Genomic DNA, 18710 nt, shown 5'->3' on the forward strand with positions numbered 1-18710 from the left:
CTCTGTTTGTTGTTTGATTGCGGTTTAAACTTTTCGTAAAACTTTTTAGCGCTCCCTTTTGCGTGCATCTTCCGGTTATCACCTTTTTTGCGGACGGTTTCTTGCAGCGATCCCCCCCCGCGGACGTGTGTTGTGTTATTGCAAATGTCAACTGGTCGAGTGGTGTGAAATGTCAGAAATTAGAAGAACCTGATGGTTGTTGCTGATCTGCTGGTGATTATTTCCTTTCGCTTTCGCTTCCCGACAAAAGATCAAAGCAAAAGTTACGAGTTTCGGATTGTTGAATGAGAAACAGGGTCTTTCATAACAATCGTGCTGTTGTTGTTGTTGTTGTCGAATCGAGGTGGCCACGACGCAATGATCAAATGAAAATTAACAGTTATCCTTATCCTGGAGCGAAGGAACCACACGTTCACTCGGACACGCGATGTTCTCCAAAGTAGTCGTCGCCGTTTGATAAGACGAGGAGCGAAAAGAAGTGCGAGAGTGATCAAGTGAGCAGAGCAGAGGCAGGAGGACGTGAGGAGACGGTAGAGCAGAGTGAGAGAGTCATGTTGGAGGTGCTGCAGATGTTCCTGTTCCTCTTCAAGTCCAAGTACAGGCGAAAATCGACGGATCTGCTCGTTTGTGTGAGTGTGCTGCTGTTTGCTGTCGGAAGTCTGCAGCAGGTGCAGAGCAAATGCGTGGCTCCTGAGGATTGCGGCGGTCACGGGGTCTGCGTGAACGAGACTTGTGCCTGCTACGACGGATGGCAGGGCTCACAGTGCCAGTTCTGCGGTGGCAAAGTCAGGTGAGACCATCATCCTGTCGTTTGTTTTGATCTCATTCCTGTGCTGTGCTTTATTTATAGCCTGCTCGAATCTCAAAGTTCAAATCTGTTATGTAAAGTGAGATTTAGTTTTTGTTTTTTTCTTTTATTTTCTTCGTGCACACTTCAATTAAATTAGATTTTCCAAATTCTAAATCATTCATAGAGGCGCCAGCATTTTGTATTTTTACACATCTATTGTAATTTAGTTTATTATTTCACCTTCAGAATTAAAATTTGTTATTGAATTTTGCAGATTGGGAACGTCGAATGGGACGATCCACGATGGTTTCGGAAACTACTCGATCGGTGTGAAATGCAGCTGGTTGATCGACGCTCCGAACGCTTCCATCACCATTCACCTGGAGGAATTTGCGACAGAGTGCGGCTGGGATCACCTGTACATCTACGACGGTGACAGCGTCAATTCCCCTCTTCTGGCAGTCTTCAGCGGGCTCATGTACAGCAACGCCTATCGCATCAGAAAGATACCGGAGGTTGTGGCCCAATCTGGTACCGCCCTCGTCCATTTCTTCTCCGATGACGCCTACAACATGTCCGGTTTCAACATCACATATCGTCTGAACGCGTGTCCGTCCAACGTCTCCGGCGTCGACTGTTCCGGAAACGGCGTCTGCATCGACGGTCAATGCACCTGCAATGGTAAACAGACTCTTACGCCTCCCTTAATCTTTGTATCTTATGTTGTTTTGCTCGTAAGGTCACTGGACCGGCGAGGCTTGCCACCTGGAGAAATGTCCGAACAATTGCGGCGCCCACGATCAGCGTGGAAGTTGCGAACCTGAGAACGGCTGTAAATGCAGTCCAGGCTTCAAGGGTTCCGACTGCTCCCAACCTGCCTCCAACGGATACTGGGAGAGTATCCTTCCCGATAATTACGTCGTCGGATCAGGATCGGCGTCGCATGGGGCGGCCGTGTGGAAGGATTCCCTCTACATCATCTCCGGCGAGAGTTACAACAAAGGAAAAATGCTGTACACATACGATTTCAATGGTAATTTAAATCAATCAATCAAATTTGGTAATTTATATTTATCGATGTTTTTTTCTTGTAACGAAGGTAACGTGTGGGAGACTCCGCATTTGAACGACGGCCCACACATGCGGTACGCCCACTCGACTGTTCTTTACGGCGACAAGCTGTTCCTGTACGGAGGTATCTGCGGAAATCGAGGTCCCACCTCTGAGCTGTGGGCGTTCGACATCAACGCCCAATCGTGGGAGAACATCACGGTGAAGGCGGAGTCTTGTAACGGAAGCATCCTTCTGTGCGGACCTCTTAAATCCGCCGGACACACGGCGACCGTCGTCGCAAACATCGGTAATAAGAAGGCTGATCGTATGGTGGTGATCTTCGGACATTCACCGGAATTGGGATACCTGAATACAGTGCAAGAGTATTACTTCGGGACGAGGGAATGGCACATCGTGAAGACTCGCGGATATCCGGTGAAGGGCGGCTACGGTCACACCGCCGCCTGGGATTACTATACGGGAAGGATATACGTGTACGGAGGCGTGGTTTCACTCAACCAATCCGCTCAGGTGCTCAGCAAACATATATACGCCTACGACCCGAACGATCGCTCGTGGACGCTTCTGACGGATGCGCCGAGTGCCCGATTCCTGCACACCGCCACGTTCATCTCTCCCACCTTGATGATCGTCTTTGGAGGTAACACCCATAACGATACCACCCACAACAGCAGCGCCAAATGCTACAGCTCGGACATCCTCGCGTACGACGCGATCTGCGATACTTGGCAGACGATGCACGCTCCGGAGACGATCCAATCCGATCTAGCGCGATTCGGACATTCGGCTTCGATTTTCGAGGGATCTCTTTACATCTATGGAGGTTTCGATGGTCAGATGCTTTCGGACATCCTCAAGTATACACCAGGTACTTGCGATCCTCTGAGCGCGCAGAACGTCTGCTTGAACACCAGGCCAGGAGTGAAGTGCGTTTGGGACCACAAGAATGGAAGGTGCATCAACATTAAGGATGTGCCGAGAACTCAACTGAGTAGTGCCGATTCCGTCATCCTCCGTTGTCCGGAAATGAATCGTTCCTACATTGGTCACAGGATCTTCCAGGATACGGAGATTTGCGGCGAGATGGAGGATTGCGCCAGCTGCGTTTCCACAACCAGAAAATGTGTCTGGTGCAACACAGTTTCTGGTTGGGTCGGGTCGGGTCAGTTATAAAATCAAAATATTCATCAAAATGTTAAATTAAATTTTTATTTTAGCGTGCGCCTATGATTCGTGCAAGGATTCCAAGGACCTGCCCATTTTCTCTTTGGACCAATGTCCGTTGGATGCGGGACCGATGTGCGATAAGTTGCATACGTGTAAAGCATGCAGCGCTCAAACTAACTATTGTGAGTAACCGAAGTTTGTTTGGTAATTATTAAGCAATTTATTAATTAATAATGTTTACTCAGGTAAATGGTCTTATGAGAGCGCCAAATGCTCGACGTATACTCCGCCGACTGCCGGAAACAATCAGACACAGACCGATGTGATGGTTATTGATCAGGGACAGCAGTGTCCTCGAGTCTGCTCCGAGTACAGCTCTTGTCAGAACTGCACACAGGAGGAGTGTATTTGGTGTCAGAACGAGGGTCGTTGCGTGGACAAGAACGCCTACATCTCGAGCTTCCCGTACGGCCGTTGCCGAGAGTGGACGACGGTCAGCACCAAGTGCCGAAGCAGCGGTAACGAGGAGAAATCACAGTGCAGCTTCTACTTAACCTGCGCCCAGTGTCGCGACGACCCAGCCTGCGGTTGGTGCGACGATGGGAGCAGGACAGGACTGGGAAAGTGCATGCCCGGTGGATACGCTGGTCCGACTCTGCACACGCAATCTCTGCCATCCAGCACGTGCCCTTCGGAGAGGTGGCATTTCACCAATTGCCCTCTCTGCCAGTGCAACGGACACGCCAGTTGTCGTGGAAACACTAGCGAATGTCTTCCGTGTCGTGGGTACACCTGGGGGGCGCACTGCGAGCGCTGCGTCCAAGGCTATTGGGGTTCGCCGATAAACGGAGGACAATGCCAGCCGTGCGAATGCAACGGACAAGCAACCCAATGCCATCCGGAGAGCGGGAAGTGCTACTGCACCACCAAAGGTTTGGGCGGAGATCACTGCGAGAAGTGCGACGCAGCGAATCACTACCACGGAGATCCCACAAACAAAGGATTCTGCTACTGTAAGTAGAAACTGAAACGCACATTTCAATCCAAATAAATTGTGCATTTACAGATGATCTCACAATCGATTACCAGTTCACGTTCAATCTGTCCAAGAAGGAGGATCGTCACTACACGCAGATCAACTTCCGGAATTCGCCGACGAAACCGGACATCGACGCCGATTTTACCATCACCTGTTCGGTTCTCGCCAAAATGAACATCACCGTGAAGAGGGGCAATTCGAAGGACGAGAAGGCCATCTACACCGGTCACAACTGCTCCACCTTCAGATCGCGCTTCACCAAGTCCGAGTACAACTTCGGCACCGAGGACAACGTCACCCTGACCACCTTCTACGTCTACGTGTACGACTTCCAGCCGCCCCTCTGGATACAGATTTCGTTCTCGCAATATCCCAAGCTCAATCTGCAGCAGTTCTTCATCACGTTCTCCACGTAAGTGCGATTAGGCCACCTAATTAACAACGGGCTGCAATCGATATGAATGAGTGTTTTTTTCTCTTCTTAATAGCCTCCTTTGATGATGAGTGTACATTGCAATTACGAATTGATCGTGTTTCAGGTGTTTTTTGTTGTTGTTGCTGGTTGCTGCGATAATGTGGAAGATCAAGCAGAGATACGACATGTACACGCGCAGGCAGAGACTGTTCGTCGAGATGGAGCAGATGGCTTCCAGGCCATTCTCGCAGGTTCTCGTCGAGGTCGAGGTGAAGGAAAAGGTGGACGCAGATAACGCAATCCATCTGGCCTTGGAGAGGTTGCGGAGCAAGAAGGACGCTCCGAGTCCCATTGCTTTGGAGCCGTGCAGCGGTAACAAAGCTGCAGTTCTAAGTCTTCTGGTTCGTCTGCCAACAGGTAAGATGAATGATCGAATGTAACAACAACAATAACAACTCGTTTAACTTTGTTTATATAAGGAGGTGAACCGTACACTGTGCGAGGACAGTCGGCCGGATTGGCGATTGCCAGCACTCTGGTGACGCTGGGAAACACGAGAAAGTTGAGCGTCGATCAGGTGAAGATCGAGGTGAAAGGAGGAGCGACGAAGACGTCGAGGAAATCTCAATCGCAACATCCCGACGCCGGATGTCTCTAGCATCGATTGCATCGACCAGCACTGCCACGTCGGTAACAAACTTATGTAAAACCAACCAACAGACACAGACGACAAAGAGATCGTCCTCTACTTATATAAATCGTTCGAATATAAAAGCCGCGAACCGAACAAAAACAAAACTCGAATCGTGAGCGAGGATGAGAAACAAGAAAAAGAAAACTGGAATGCTTTAATATTATTTTTTTTTTTCGTTCAAATTAGTAATTTATTGATTAGTCGCCGCCCTCGAATACTTAACATTTTTGTTTTTCAATTGATTCGTTAGTTTTCGTTTACCTTTATTTGTTACGAATGAATTGCGAAAGGGCCTGTTTATTTATATTAACACTTTTCTTAATTTGTACTTTATAATTTTAAATTTTAACAATTTTAAGTGTGTATGCAAATCTTCTTGTTGTTGTTCTCTCTTAGTATTCGTGCATTTTTGATGAAAGTAGTTACTTAAAAACAAACAAAACAAACATAAAAAGAACACACGCGTAATAGACTTTAGATACTTGCGGATGAAGTACGTACGTAGTCGAATATTTTGTAATTATTGATCGGTGAAACGTCGGATGATTTGAAGATTTTTATCATTCGATCGTGTCGTGTGGTTTCTACTTAAGTTATTTTGTTATTTTGTATACGGAAAATTAACAGAGAACTTAGAATCGGTCACATTAGAGTTTGAAATGAAGCCACTTGATTTCGATTACATTTTAGTGTTAAAAATCAAAGGAAACAAATGAATTTACAAACATCGTAGCGTAGCAACGTGTAGAAAATCAGCATCAATAAACAAACAATTGAAATCGCCAGAAACAGAGGAGACTCGAAACGATTGCTATTTATATAGAACAGTGAAACCGATTGCCAATATACAAATACGAAGAAATTCTTAAGAGAAAGTTCGAATTAAATTTAGGTTTCCAAATATGAATTATTAGAAAGTGAATGCAGGAAAACATTATGATGAAAGTAAATTGCTTCCGTTCAGTAAATTGTGTATAATGATGATGATGATGTCTATACTATATATATATTTGGATGTACGCAGAAAGTGTACGCACGATTGATATAACACACACACATATATATAAACACAAATATATTTTTTATTAGGGAATTATGTGATATTTAAAGTGAATAAGAGTAAGAAAAATTACACACTCACACGATTTATTGGAAAGAAAGTTGAAACGTATTGTAATAAATGGCGAATTTAACCGGAACCGGAAATAAAATAATGATAATGAATGGGGGAAGGGGCGGATTAGGGTTGGGAGATTGATTTTTGTAATGTGTATAGTCATGGTAGGCCTAAAAAAACAAACGAATGCGGAAGTGGTTTCTGTGAACGTCCTGGAAAAGGAAAGCAGGTGTATGAATTTACAAAATACGATCATTAAGACAAGAATACTGTTATTGAGTAGATATGCTAGTACCGTAGAGTATGTATTATATATATATATATTGATTAACTAGTTAGGTGAATCGAGATTAATGGCGAAACGATTTTCTTTTGTTCGTTTATCCGTGAAGATTTCAACAAGAGAGGATCGAAAGTAATAAGAAGAAGAAGAAGAATAAACAAAAACAATCAAATACGCCATTCCTTTTTTGTTTTTGTTTTGTGCGTCGTTTTATTTTTGTTTATGAAACAAATGGACGTTATATTTGAGTGTCATGGGAGACTGATCGTTTGTTTTTTTTTATTTTGTTATTATTATTATTGTAACGTATTATTTGTACTTCGATGTATCAAAATGCTCATTTCATCTTTGAGTCTCGCCTTTCGCATTGCATCCACGAACGTTGTTACCTTCTCTTCTCTTTCATACTCCAATCCAACTTTTCTATTGTGAAACCGAACATTCCTCTCTATGTCTTCATCACCTTTTGTTTTCTTATTTCCATGGAAATGCAAGCAATCTCAGACTCATCGATGTCCTTATTATTATTATTATTATTGTGTACTTGTTCGCATATCACTTTTGTTTCACTGCCATATACATCCTTCTCTCTCTCTCTCTCTCTTTCTCATACATATATAACATATATTTCTCTGTTTATTTCAAATATTTATGTGAAAAAAAAAACTCCTATTAATCAATGTAAATATGTATCCATTTTTATTATTATTATTATTTTTTAATGAATTAATTATTATTATTAAAAAAAATAAGACGGAAATGACCGGAAGTAAAAAAAAGAACTCGGAAAGACGGAAACTTGTTGCATTTTCATTGAATAAGTATGGTAATTACCATGACAATCCATGACTTGTCCACGCCTTTTTCATTACGTTTCCCCACCCACTTATAATAGGCGTGTCTTAAGGGTGAGTTCTTTGTTGATCTTTGTTTTTTTTTAGCAATAATAATCAATATCTATTGTTTTAGGATTACACGTGGAAATGAAATAAGAAGAAAAAAACAAACTGGAATGCTTTAATATTATTATTTTTTTTCGTTCAAATTAGTAATTTATTGATTAGTGGACCCTCCTACGCCGTCCTCGAATACTTAATTTTTTGTTTCATACATATATAACATATATTTCTCTGTTTATTTCAAATATTTATGTGAAAAAAAACTCTATTTTTATTTTCTATTTTTAAAAAAACTACTATTAATCAATGTAAATATGTATCCATTTTTATTATTATTATTATTTTTTAATGAATTAATTATTATTATTATTAAAAAAATAAGACGGAAATGACCGGAAGTAAAAAAAGGAACTCGGAAAGACGGAAACTTGTTGCATTTTCATTGAATAAGTATGGTAATTACCATGACAACCCATGACTTGTCCACGCCCTTTTCACTACGTTTTCCCACCCACTTATAATAGGCGTGTCTTAAGGGTGAGTTCTTGTTAATCTTTGTTTTTTAGCAATAATAATCAATATCTATTGTTTTAGGATTACACGTGGAAATGAAATAAGAAGAAAAAAACAAACTGGAATGCTTTAATATTTTTTTTTTTTCGTTCAAATTAGTAATTTTCCTGCATTTTTGATGAAAGCAGTTACTTAAAAATAAACAAACAAACAAAAAAAAAAGAACACACGCGTAATAGACTTTAGATACTTGCGGATGAAGTACGTAAAAAATAAGACAGAAATGACCGGAAGTAAAAAAAAAGAACTCGGAAAGACGGAAACTTGTTGCATTTTCATTGAATATTTTGGTGATTACCATGACTTGTCCACGCCCTTTTCACTACGTTTTCCCCCCCACTTATAGGCGTGTCTTAAGGGTGAGTTCTTGTTAATCTTTGTTTTTTTTTTAGCAATAATAATCAATATCTTCTGTTTTAGGATTACACGAAAAAAAAAACAAACTGTGATTAAGAAACAACCAGAAATATCACTTTATTTGTTTAATATCGTTTAAGATGCAAGTTTATGGTGGTTACCAGGGCAACTGTTTGCCGTCCCATTGATAGAAGCCGCCGTTGTGGGCGGGACCCATGTCGTGCAGCAGATCGACGAGAGATTCGGTGCTCGTGTCAACGCCCAATGGGGCGTTGTTACCGCCCATATCGGTTTTCACCCAACCAGGATGCAGCGATACCACTAAAACATCGTCCTTCTTCAGATCCAAAGCCAAAGAGGCGGTGGCCATATTCAGAGCCGCCTAAAATACGTAGTTAATTTCAAATTGTTATCATCAAATAATCGTGTTACTTTTGAGCATTTGTAGGGATATAGACCGCCGTCCTTGTTGGACTCGATCGAGCCAAGAATCGAAGACATGTTGATGATCGCGGCTCGTTTGCAGCTCATCTTCAGACCGGCGTTCTTCTCCGAAGCCTTCTTGATTAACGGAAGCAATGCCTACAAGATGATAATAATAACGTAAATGAATAACTAATTAATTATTGTTATACTTTTGTTAACATGATTGGAGCGACGGTGTTCGTTTGAAACGTCTCCAAGAGTTGATCAACTTTCACGTAATTGATCCTCGTGTACTTGGGAGAAACTCCGGCATTGTTGAAGAGAACGTTGAGACCGTCATCTTTGACGATCTCGGAGACTTGCGTTGCGAAATCCTTGAACGAGTCGTAGTTTCGGACGTCTGCAACACAACATTATTTGAATCATCGTCACAGTTATATGACTCATGGGTAAATAATTGCGTTATTCTGTACTTAGGCTCAAAATGTGGACGTTCCTGTGCTTCTCGGCGATTTCCCTCAGCTCCTAGAATTGATCCAAAAACATCAAATTTTGTTGGCTGTGAATGGATTTAGATTAGACTTCCGTTATCAAAATTACATCGATATCGTTTAGTATTATTGCACTCGAAAAGTTGTTCGATATTTATCCAAAAATAAAGAAGTGCGAAAAGTGTAGGATCATCATGGGTACGTTCTGCTGCTTCCGGTCTACCAAGAAACCGAAGACGCCCACTGCGATCGTGCACATCAGAGGTGAGATTCAATTGTTTAATTTCCTAGATTCATCATCATTAGTTGTTAAGATCGAATCATACATTTAGTTTATTAAATATATTGATTATAGACTTTTCATTGAAATTGATTGTGTAGATAAAAAAAAATGTGTGTGTGTTAACAAATAATTGCGATGATAGGTTATTTTTAACCGCACGAACATCTACTGTTGCATAACTTATCAAGTTGAATAATTCAAAAAAATGGGAAGTACGCACGCATTCCTGCCAGAGGTCGCCACTGTCAACTGTCAATTTGTATTGAAACGGAAAAAAATAATAAGAGACGCGCCACGGCGCCATTTGACAGCAGTGTCAATCAGTCGGTGGTTGCGTGCGGTTGTCTGAGAGAGAGCAACAGGAGAGACGTGTTTTTCGCTCCGCTTTTTACGAGTTTTATTTTGGATAAACTAAACGAGCAACAGCAAGAGATATGGCGCCTTGTGGTGAGTTTCCCTAATTGCATAACTTACTTGCGCTTTGTCAGGATCCCGGCACGTCGCGATCAGCGTCCTGGGCGGATCCTGCCTTCCCACCAGGCTCCTCACCAGTCCCAACCCCAGACCTCGGTTGCACCCCGTCACCACTATCGAATTCATCTGTTACAGACACACACACTCTTTGTTTTTACGTGTGTTAGTTTTGTTTTTTCGTGGCTCGCAGGAAGCGCGTGCGGTTCTCGCCGATCGTCGTGAGAGTGACCTTCGCTCCGGTATTATTTTATTTTTTTTTTTTGACAGCGCCGCGATAAACGTTCGTGCGGTCTCGCTGAAAAGGACCTCCTCGTATCCTTCCTTACCTCTTCCTTATTGAGGTTATAGAAATGGCGCTGCGAGCAGTGCTGTCGTTCGGTGGTAGCGGTAACAGGAATCGCTTCCTGCTGCTGCAGGGGGCCCGTTTCTACGGCACCAAACGTAAGTACAGACGCGCGCGGCCTTCCTTAGTAACCGGCCCTCTTGGTTTTCACGTAACACCAACCATCTTATCACCATGACGACATACATACAGGAGTCCTATTGGATAATCCAATTGGAATCCTTCCGTCTAACCTCTAATTTCCTTTCATGATTAGCTGTCATCGCGATCACTGTTTTTCAATTTTCTCAATGATTATGATGAAATAACCACTTGCTGATAATCAATCGAGCAATGCTCTTTATCATCTTCCACTCAATGATTGACTCACTTGTAACTACGTGCACAGATTACATATATTAACACTCAATCGATTGATTCCTAAAAAAAAGTTTTACACATCATTCAATGACTGTCTTTAACATCTCTCGATTGATCAACTTCATTGAATGTCAAAATGCAAAGTTAACTTTGATTTTGAATTATAACCACAATTGATCAATTCCATTATTATCGATTAACTGAGACATCATTTGTAATTAGTTGCAAATACTTTATTTCAACGATATGTCTTTCTATAATTAAAATATTCATAAAACACTCATTATCCTTGGTACACTTGCAAATGAGAATTATTATTCTACTAAGATGTTATAAATATTCATATTTCAACTAGACGTCATCTAATTAGATTGCTTGTCTTAATTCCTTTGTATTATATTACGAAATTCATGTATCTAGCAATCTATTCGTATTAGATTCTAGTGTTCTCCAATTGTTACGTAAATTAACTTTTGAATAGTTATCTCTATGAGTTTCAATGTGTCACCATGACGACATACATACAGGAGTCCTATTGGATAATCCAATTGGAATCCTTCCGTCTAACCTCTAATTCCCTTTTATGATTAGCTGTCATCGCGATCACTGTTTTTCAACTTTCTCAATGATTATGATGAAATAACCACTTGCTGATAATCAATCGAGCAATGCTCTTTATCATCTTCCACTAAATGATTGACTCACTTGTAACTACGTGCACAGATTACATATATTAACACTCAATCGATTGATTCCTAAATAAGTTTTACACATCATTCAATGACTGTCTTTAACATCTCTCGATTGATCAACTTCATTGAATGTCAAAATGCAAAGTTAACTTTGATTTTGATTTATAACCACAATTACTCGTTTCCAACTTATTCCACTCACTGAACTATTCCATTATTATCGATTAACTGAGACATCATTTGTAATTAGTTTGCGAATACTTTATTTCAACGATATGCCTTTCTATAATTAAAACATGTGTTTACACTCATTATCCTTGGTACACTTGCAAATGAGAATTATTATTCTACTAAGATGTTATAAATATTCATATTTCAACTAGACGTCATCTAATTAGATTGTTTATCTTAATTCTTTTGTATTATATTACAAAATTCATGTATCTAGCAATCTATTCGTATTAGATTCTAGTGTTTTCCTATTGTTACGTAAATTAACTTTTGAATAGTTATCTCTACGAGTTTCAATGTGGCTGATGAGATTAGCAGATTGAAAGTTTCTAGAATATTTATGTTCTATTACATTCTTCTTTTATAAAGATTAATCTCGAGTACTCGAGATAAGAATTACTACTTTACTCGATTGAGAATATCGTGAAAATATTCTATCGTTACATCTGTACTAAGTCATGTATATTTAAGTCTATTTCGGTGTAACCTTGGAAACCAGTAATATGTACACGCAAAGTTTCGATCTGGAAATAAATCTGGAACTATTGTAGAAGACGTTAGCAGCAAAATCAATCTTACAATCTGCCCTTTTCTTCAAACACATTTCGATAAATCTAAGTTTGTGTGAGGGTGTGTGAATAACAAGGCTGTTTATAAGCGATTCGCATTTATTTTTAGTGTATATAAGCCTACTTTGTTACATAGTTTCGAAGATAAGATTGAAGCAATTGTTCGCGTCAATTTAAGCAAAATCTCAGTCACCTTGAACCTGCCGCTGCACCTTTTACTCCTTTCTTTTTTTTTGTTTTCTAGAATATCTTCAACGAATTCCTCTTCAGGAATTCTTTGTAATTTTGCAAATTCATCGACTCGTTTTGATTTAATCTATCAGGCCTTGAATCCAAACAGTTTCATCACGTTCGTAATCCGAATAGGCGAATCGATTTTCTTCGCTTCGCGCGAAAAAATTCCGGAACCTTCTAATGCCAAGGTTACGAAATTACCGTTTCTCTCTCCGTCTTCGGCGGTCAATTCATTCTTCGATTCATGGGAAACAAATGAAACATTGTCATAACGACAGGCGTTTGTTTAATTCTATATCTCTTCTTTTTTTTTGGGAACTAGTTTCCTACGTTCCTATTATTGCGTAAGTCGTTATTACCCCCCCCATTCTGAATAGAAAACAATCAATGTAAATTTTAAATAAACATTATTTATTGAATTAATTTACATTTACATATTTATAAAAAAAAAAGTTACATGAAAATAGTAACAAATAGTAATAGACAAACAAAATGAAATTCTTAAATTGGAACAAACAAAAATTAATTGAAAACTTTCCCCCTTCAGGTTTTGGAAACATGATGTTGCTTCATCTTTGATATAATTACTTTAAAATTGGGACTTTTTCATGTAAGAGCAATTTGAATATACAGTCTTCGGCGTTTAATCGATTTCTGTTTTTCGTTTTTTATGTTGATTAGAGTGGAAAAGCCTTGTTCACAAAATTAAGTTGTTGCAAATGGCAGCAATTTTTTTTACCGCCTCCTCATGTGCAATTTTGAAAGCCTTTGCAGCCTTTGACAACCAAAAAGACGACAGATTTGCTTTGGTCTCAAATTGAATACAGTATTGGATGGAAGTTCAAGAATTGCCTCTGCCAAACCTGGAAGGTTCTTCTGGTATGCTTGTAATTTCACATTTAAAAGGATCTACAGTTTGTTCATCAAGATCTGAAAAGTAGTCAGAGAACCGATCTCTGAGTTAGGTAAGATGAAATTAGAAAAATTTCATTTTTACCCCATTTTTGGTAATTTACCCCGGTTCCCCGACCGCTGGCTTAAATCATTAGTTTTTATTGCAATTTCTTCGATAACACTTGAATATCCTATTAACCCAATCGCATTAATTGCTTTTCAGGTCGAAGGCATTCGCATTTAAAAATAATAATTATCAATTATAATAATTGCTGTTGTTTCCTTATATTTATATATATATTTTGATAACGAGTCTTATTGTCGCGAGCTACTAGTCTTCTTCCAGATCGCGATGGCTCTATTGCAGACCTTAGCTTTTGTTTTTCTTCGTATTCTTCCGTGGATTGTTCTATTCTTTGCTACCATGGTTACACATAATTTCGGTATTATTGATTTGTTTATTTTTGTATTGTTTTTCCATGCACCTAATATTTTTGTTCCTAATGGTTAATTATGACCTTTACAACGATCAATTTTTCATTGTGAATTGCTTCAATTTCGTGGATCGAAGTGTGTTTTTATCCAGTTTCGTTTGAGGAAATTGTTTCTGTACGATCGATGCGACTTTAATTAAGACTAATTGAGGCGCCGTCGTCGCGTGTCTCCTGTTTATTCAATTGACGTTATTTCCATCATTTCCTGGTAACAATTTCTCCCTTCTTTCGTGCTTTCTTTCATTTTCCTTTATTTTTTTTTTGTCCCCAATACTTTTAGCCGGACGAAGTAGATCGCTTATCGATGATGATGATTATGGTGAGGTCTATGTGCGATGTCGTCCTCGCACCTCTCTCAGTCATCGAGCAAGAACAGTCTCGCATCGTCGACACCTTTTGTTTATTTCATCGCCTTCTTCTATAAATCGTTTCTATCCTTTCGGTTCTGAAGGGAGGACATGCTCGAACTTGGCGGCTTTCTGCTGCCTTTCGTCTCCAATTGGATGAAACTCGAAGGTAATCATCCAACCACATCATCACGTTTCGTTTTTTCTTCTTTGCTCTGTAATTAATCTGATTGCACTTCGAGTATAATGGAAGTTCTTTTGTTTCTTTGATTTTTTCTTTTCATTATATAGTCTTGAAATTAGTTCAGGAATTGCAGTTATTAGGCTTTTAGTTGATTGGTAGAATGGAAAGTTTTCATAATTTTGCACTTCTTTTGTCTTGTTGGATTTCTTTGTTTTATCTTATGTTTGCAGTATTTTGCGTAGAAAGAGCGTAGATTCCCGTTTTCTCTCCATGTCTTTCTATACTTGCATTCGCGTTTGTTGTTGATGAGAGAGGATGATGGTGGCACCATTATTGTGCCATGGGTAATACTGTGTTGCATTTTCACCGTCGCAGGAAAACGCTTGAGCTAAACGGATTGGCCACATTCCTGCAATGTAAGTACAGAAGGAGTTTATGTCGAGTAAAGGTAAACTTCACTTTACTGGATTTGAACCAAGATTTAGTAATCATGGAGTTGCTGAAGTTGTAGTAGTAGTAGTAGTAATTGCCTTGGAACTGTCATGGTTAGCGTTGCGTCATCGGAAATGTCAGAATTGCGGGTTTTTGGGGTGTGGAGGAGGCGGGATGATCGGAGCAGGGCGACGCCGTGATTGGTCCTCGATCGTTTAGCGCCATGAAATTAAGCGGTAATTGCGTATACTTTTGTTCGTGCAGGGGCGGAGCGTTCCTCCTGCTGCTGCACCGCCTCCTGGCGCTCGCGAAACGGCGTCTTCGTCGAAGCGCGTTTCATTCACGTTAGCTAACTGTACGTTCGTACTACAACGATGTCCATTTTCCAATTCGCAGGTGATGCTGAGTACGATCTGGTCGTGGTCGGAGGTGGTTCCGGGGGTTTGGCCTGTGCGAAGGAGGCCGCCAATCTTGGAGCGAAAGTTGCGGTCTTGGACTACGTGATTCCGACGCCGCTGGGCACGAAATGGGGTCTGGGTGGAACGTGCGTCAACGTCGGATGCATTCCCAAGAAGTTGATGCATCAGGCGGCTCTTCTCGGCGAAGCCGTTCACGTAAGTCAACAACTGTTAGTATAATTAACGGGTGCAGTGAACGTAATTGCTATTGTTGTTGTTGTAGGATGCGAAGGCTTATGGATGGCAATTGCCGGAAGCGGAGAACATCACGCACGATTGGGCTTCTCTACGTGAATCCGTTCAGAATCACATCAAGTCCGTGAACTGGGTCACCAGGGTCGAACTCAGGGACAAGTATGTTTCTTCGCAGATAACAAATGATATGTGAATTGAATTATTGTGTTTTTTAGGAAAGTGGAGTACATCAACGGTTTGGGCGTCTTCAAAGACCCGTACACCATTCACACTGTGACCAAGAAGGGAGAGCGTACTTTAACCTCCAAGTACTTCCTGATCGCGACCGGCGGAAGGCCACGTTACAACGACATTCCCGGTGCGAAGGAGTACGGAATCACGAGCGACGACATCTTCAGCTTGGAGAATTCTCCTGGAAAGACGCTCGTCATCGGTGCTGGATGTATCCTTTTAAATCAAATGCACTAACCTACTAAATTGGAAATGTCTGTGTGTCCTTAATTAATCGTTTCTTCAGACATTGGTCTTGAATGCGCCGGTTTCTTGCGCGGTCTTGGCTTCGACGCTACGGTTATGGTGCGTTCTGTGGTGCTCAGGGAATTCGACAGGCAGATGGCCGAGGTCATCCAGGAGTCGATGGTCTTGAGGGGAGTGAAGTTCCTGTTCAAGTGCGTGCCGACGGCCATCGAGAAGCAGGACGACGGTAAGCTTTTGGCCAAATGGAAGAGCGACGATGGTCAGGAATTCTCCGAGACGTACGACACGGTGCTCTTCGCCATCGGAAGACGCGCCCTCACCAGAGAGCTGCACACCGACAGGGCCGGCATCGAGTTGGCCGGTGATGGGGAGAAGATTGACGCCGTCAACGAGCAGACCAACGTGCCGCACATCTTTGCCGTCGGCGACGTCCTCTACGTAAGTCCATTGATTTACTATTACGTCGTTGAGGGTAAAAGTCTATAACTGGATTAATTTGCAGAAAAAGCCCGAATTGACGCCGGTCGCCATTCACGCCGGAAAACTGTTGGCTCGTCGTCTCTTCGGCGGTGGCACCGCCCAGATGGATTACCAGAACGTCGCTACAACGATCTTCTCGCCGCTGGAGTACGGATGCGTTGGATTGAGCGAGGAGGCTGCGGTCGAGAAGTACGGCGCGGAGAGCGTAGAGATATACCATGCCTACTACAAACCCACCGAGTTCTTCATTCCGCAAAAGTCTATAGCCCATTGCTATCTTAAGGTCGTGGCGATGCGCGAGGGAGAGCAGAAGGTCATCGGCATGCATTTCATCGGCCCCAACGCCGGAGAGATCATCCAGGGCTTCGGCGCTGCCATCAAGTGAGTATAGATTCACATAATAGTTATCGATTTCGATTAATATAGGCCACCTAATATCGATTTATCGATTACATATATTTGATTGTTTCTTCTCTTTGCAGATGCGATTTGACCATGGAGAAGCTGATGGGAACGGTGGGAATTCACCCGACCGTCGCCGAGGAGTTCACAAGAATAAACATCACGAAGAGGTCGGGCAAGGATCCGAACCCGGCGTCCTGCTGCAGTTAATCTAATTACTTAATGTTAAAAATAATTAATTAAAAATGAAAATGAAAAAGAAAAAATACATACTATGTAATATTGCGCACCAACTGTAATTATATTTATATATATTTAACCGATAACAACAATAACATTAATGATGAAACCGAATGAAGCCCTTTTTCCAGACCGAGAGAAAACAAGAAAGAGAGAGAAATGCATTGGAGGATGAGGATGAAGGAAGGAATCAGCAGATCTTCAAATTTTGTCAGGATTTAACTTTTTTTTACAACATGATATTATTCGAGGAAGACCAAAAGCAAGCAAAACTACAATCGGCACAAAGTGTAAGCTAACATGGGCAAATTCTCTACTTTCTTTCTTTCTTTTCTTGTTTTATTTAAATCAGTTTTATCATGGTTGTTTGTGTATCGTTTATTTTCTTTCCAAATCAACTCTTTATTATTTTATGATTACTGTTGTTGCGTACAAGCATAATTATACGTGCGTTTATTAGAAATTTCGCACGTCATTGTTACGTTACTTTTTTTTTAAAAATTATTATAAATGTCCGGTGCTGCGTTCTAAACGTTTGTTGCGCAAATGTAATTCATTTGCGCAAATAAAAAAAATCAAATCTATACATATATATACACATTGAATTATACAATTCCATGGTAACGAAATTATGAATTAGTTAAACGGTGCCTTTGATAAATTTAAATGTTTTTTTTTTGTTATATCCTAAATCAAATAAACAAAATTAGTGGAAACGAAGTTTTTTGAATATGTACACCACCTTGAAAATCACAATTTATATTGAATTTACGTCAAATAATATAAAATAATCGCTTATAAAAGATATTTAATTACAAAATCTTGAAAAGTATAGTATATGCAACCAAATGTACACTTTTTTTAAAAACATAAAGTTGGTTGCCTATATTACATGAGAATGGTTACCGGGTGTTCCTAAGATTGCCTATGTTAACAGTAAGAAACATGTCACTCTTCACGAATACACGCAATCGTACAATTACCTGGTAATTATCAATTAAACAATTAATTTAATGCGTCACGTTATAATTCACTGATTCTTTCAACGATTTCAGATAAATCTCCCCAAAAAAAAAGCTGAAATTGCATAAGTGACAATCGAGAGGTTCAAATCGGCGTTGTTAGCATCGTACCAACTTCATAGAATTGGACGAGATCAATTTTCAATTTGGATGTGTTCCTGAACAATCACTGGAATCGAATTCATTTCGAAGGTGAATATTAAAAATTACTAAATAATTTTTAGTTTAGTCTACGTTCATTCACAATGATTTTAATGCATTGCTGAAGATGTTACTTGATTATTCTAAGAAGGTGAATATTATTATTATTATTTTGTGTAAGCACCGAAAGGTGGCTTGTAAACATTCGAAAGTAATGATTTGTTTTAGATGGTTTTGAATTGTTTCTGTGACGTCAATGGAATGATGTAAAGGATTCTTTAATTGGAGGAGAAAACGGTGAATATTATTACAGGTTTCTGTTAACAGCTGATTGTGAATTGTTGTTGTTGTTGTTGAAGGGATGACACGTGAAGAAGGGTGGACTTGATCATGTCACGAGGTTGCTCCAAGAGGCCCTTGATCAAATTGAGGA

At 40.4% G+C, this 18710-nt stretch overlaps 3 protein-coding genes across 4 annotated transcripts; 2 read left to right on the top strand and 1 right to left on the bottom strand.

The window, feature by feature from the left end:
• The first annotated feature begins 28 nt into the window (after positions 1 to 28).
• On the top strand, positions 29 to 5488 carry LOC108564249 (attractin-like protein 1). Its single transcript, XM_017923240.1, has 9 exons — positions 29 to 790; positions 1065 to 1471; positions 1530 to 1823; positions 1890 to 3026; positions 3082 to 3213; positions 3277 to 4044; positions 4098 to 4482; positions 4610 to 4902; positions 4965 to 5488. Exons 1-9 carry the CDS (start codon positions 552 to 554, stop codon positions 5141 to 5143), a joined length of 3834 nt encoding a protein of 1277 aa, XP_017778729.1. The 5' UTR covers positions 29 to 551; the 3' UTR covers positions 5144 to 5488.
• A 3026-nt stretch (positions 5489 to 8514) lies between these two features.
• On the bottom strand, positions 8515 to 10229 carry LOC108564253 (C-factor). Its single transcript, XM_017923246.1, has 5 exons — positions 10083 to 10229; positions 9308 to 9359; positions 9044 to 9234; positions 8841 to 8990; positions 8515 to 8790 (listed from the first exon to the last, which is right to left on the bottom strand). The coding sequence occupies exons 1-5, from the start codon at positions 10206 to 10208 to the stop codon at positions 8566 to 8568; spliced, it is 744 nt and encodes a 247-aa protein (XP_017778735.1). The 5' UTR covers positions 10209 to 10229; the 3' UTR covers positions 8515 to 8565.
• LOC108564252 (thioredoxin reductase 1, mitochondrial) lies at positions 9905 to 17681 on the top strand. Of its 2 annotated transcripts, none has more exons than XM_017923245.1 (7): positions 9905 to 10055; positions 15259 to 15476; positions 15544 to 15674; positions 15731 to 15957; positions 16033 to 16430; positions 16495 to 16853; positions 16955 to 17681. In XM_017923245.1, the coding sequence occupies exons 1-7, from the start codon at positions 10043 to 10045 to the stop codon at positions 17082 to 17084; spliced, it is 1476 nt and encodes a 491-aa protein (XP_017778734.1). In that variant the 5' UTR covers positions 9905 to 10042; the 3' UTR covers positions 17085 to 17681. The 2 variants fall into 2 exon arrangements, with proteins under 2 accessions (XP_017778734.1, XP_017778733.1); XM_017923244.1 differs by lacking the exon at positions 9905 to 10055 and adding an exon at positions 10341 to 10523.
• The last annotated feature ends 1029 nt before the right edge of the window (positions 17682 to 18710 follow it).

This window comes from Nicrophorus vespilloides, unplaced genomic scaffold (assembly GCF_001412225.1).
Source record: "Nicrophorus vespilloides isolate i.1.1-1 unplaced genomic scaffold, Nicve_v1.0, whole genome shotgun sequence".
NCBI classification, from domain to species: Eukaryota; Metazoa; Arthropoda; class Insecta; order Coleoptera; family Silphidae; genus Nicrophorus; species Nicrophorus vespilloides.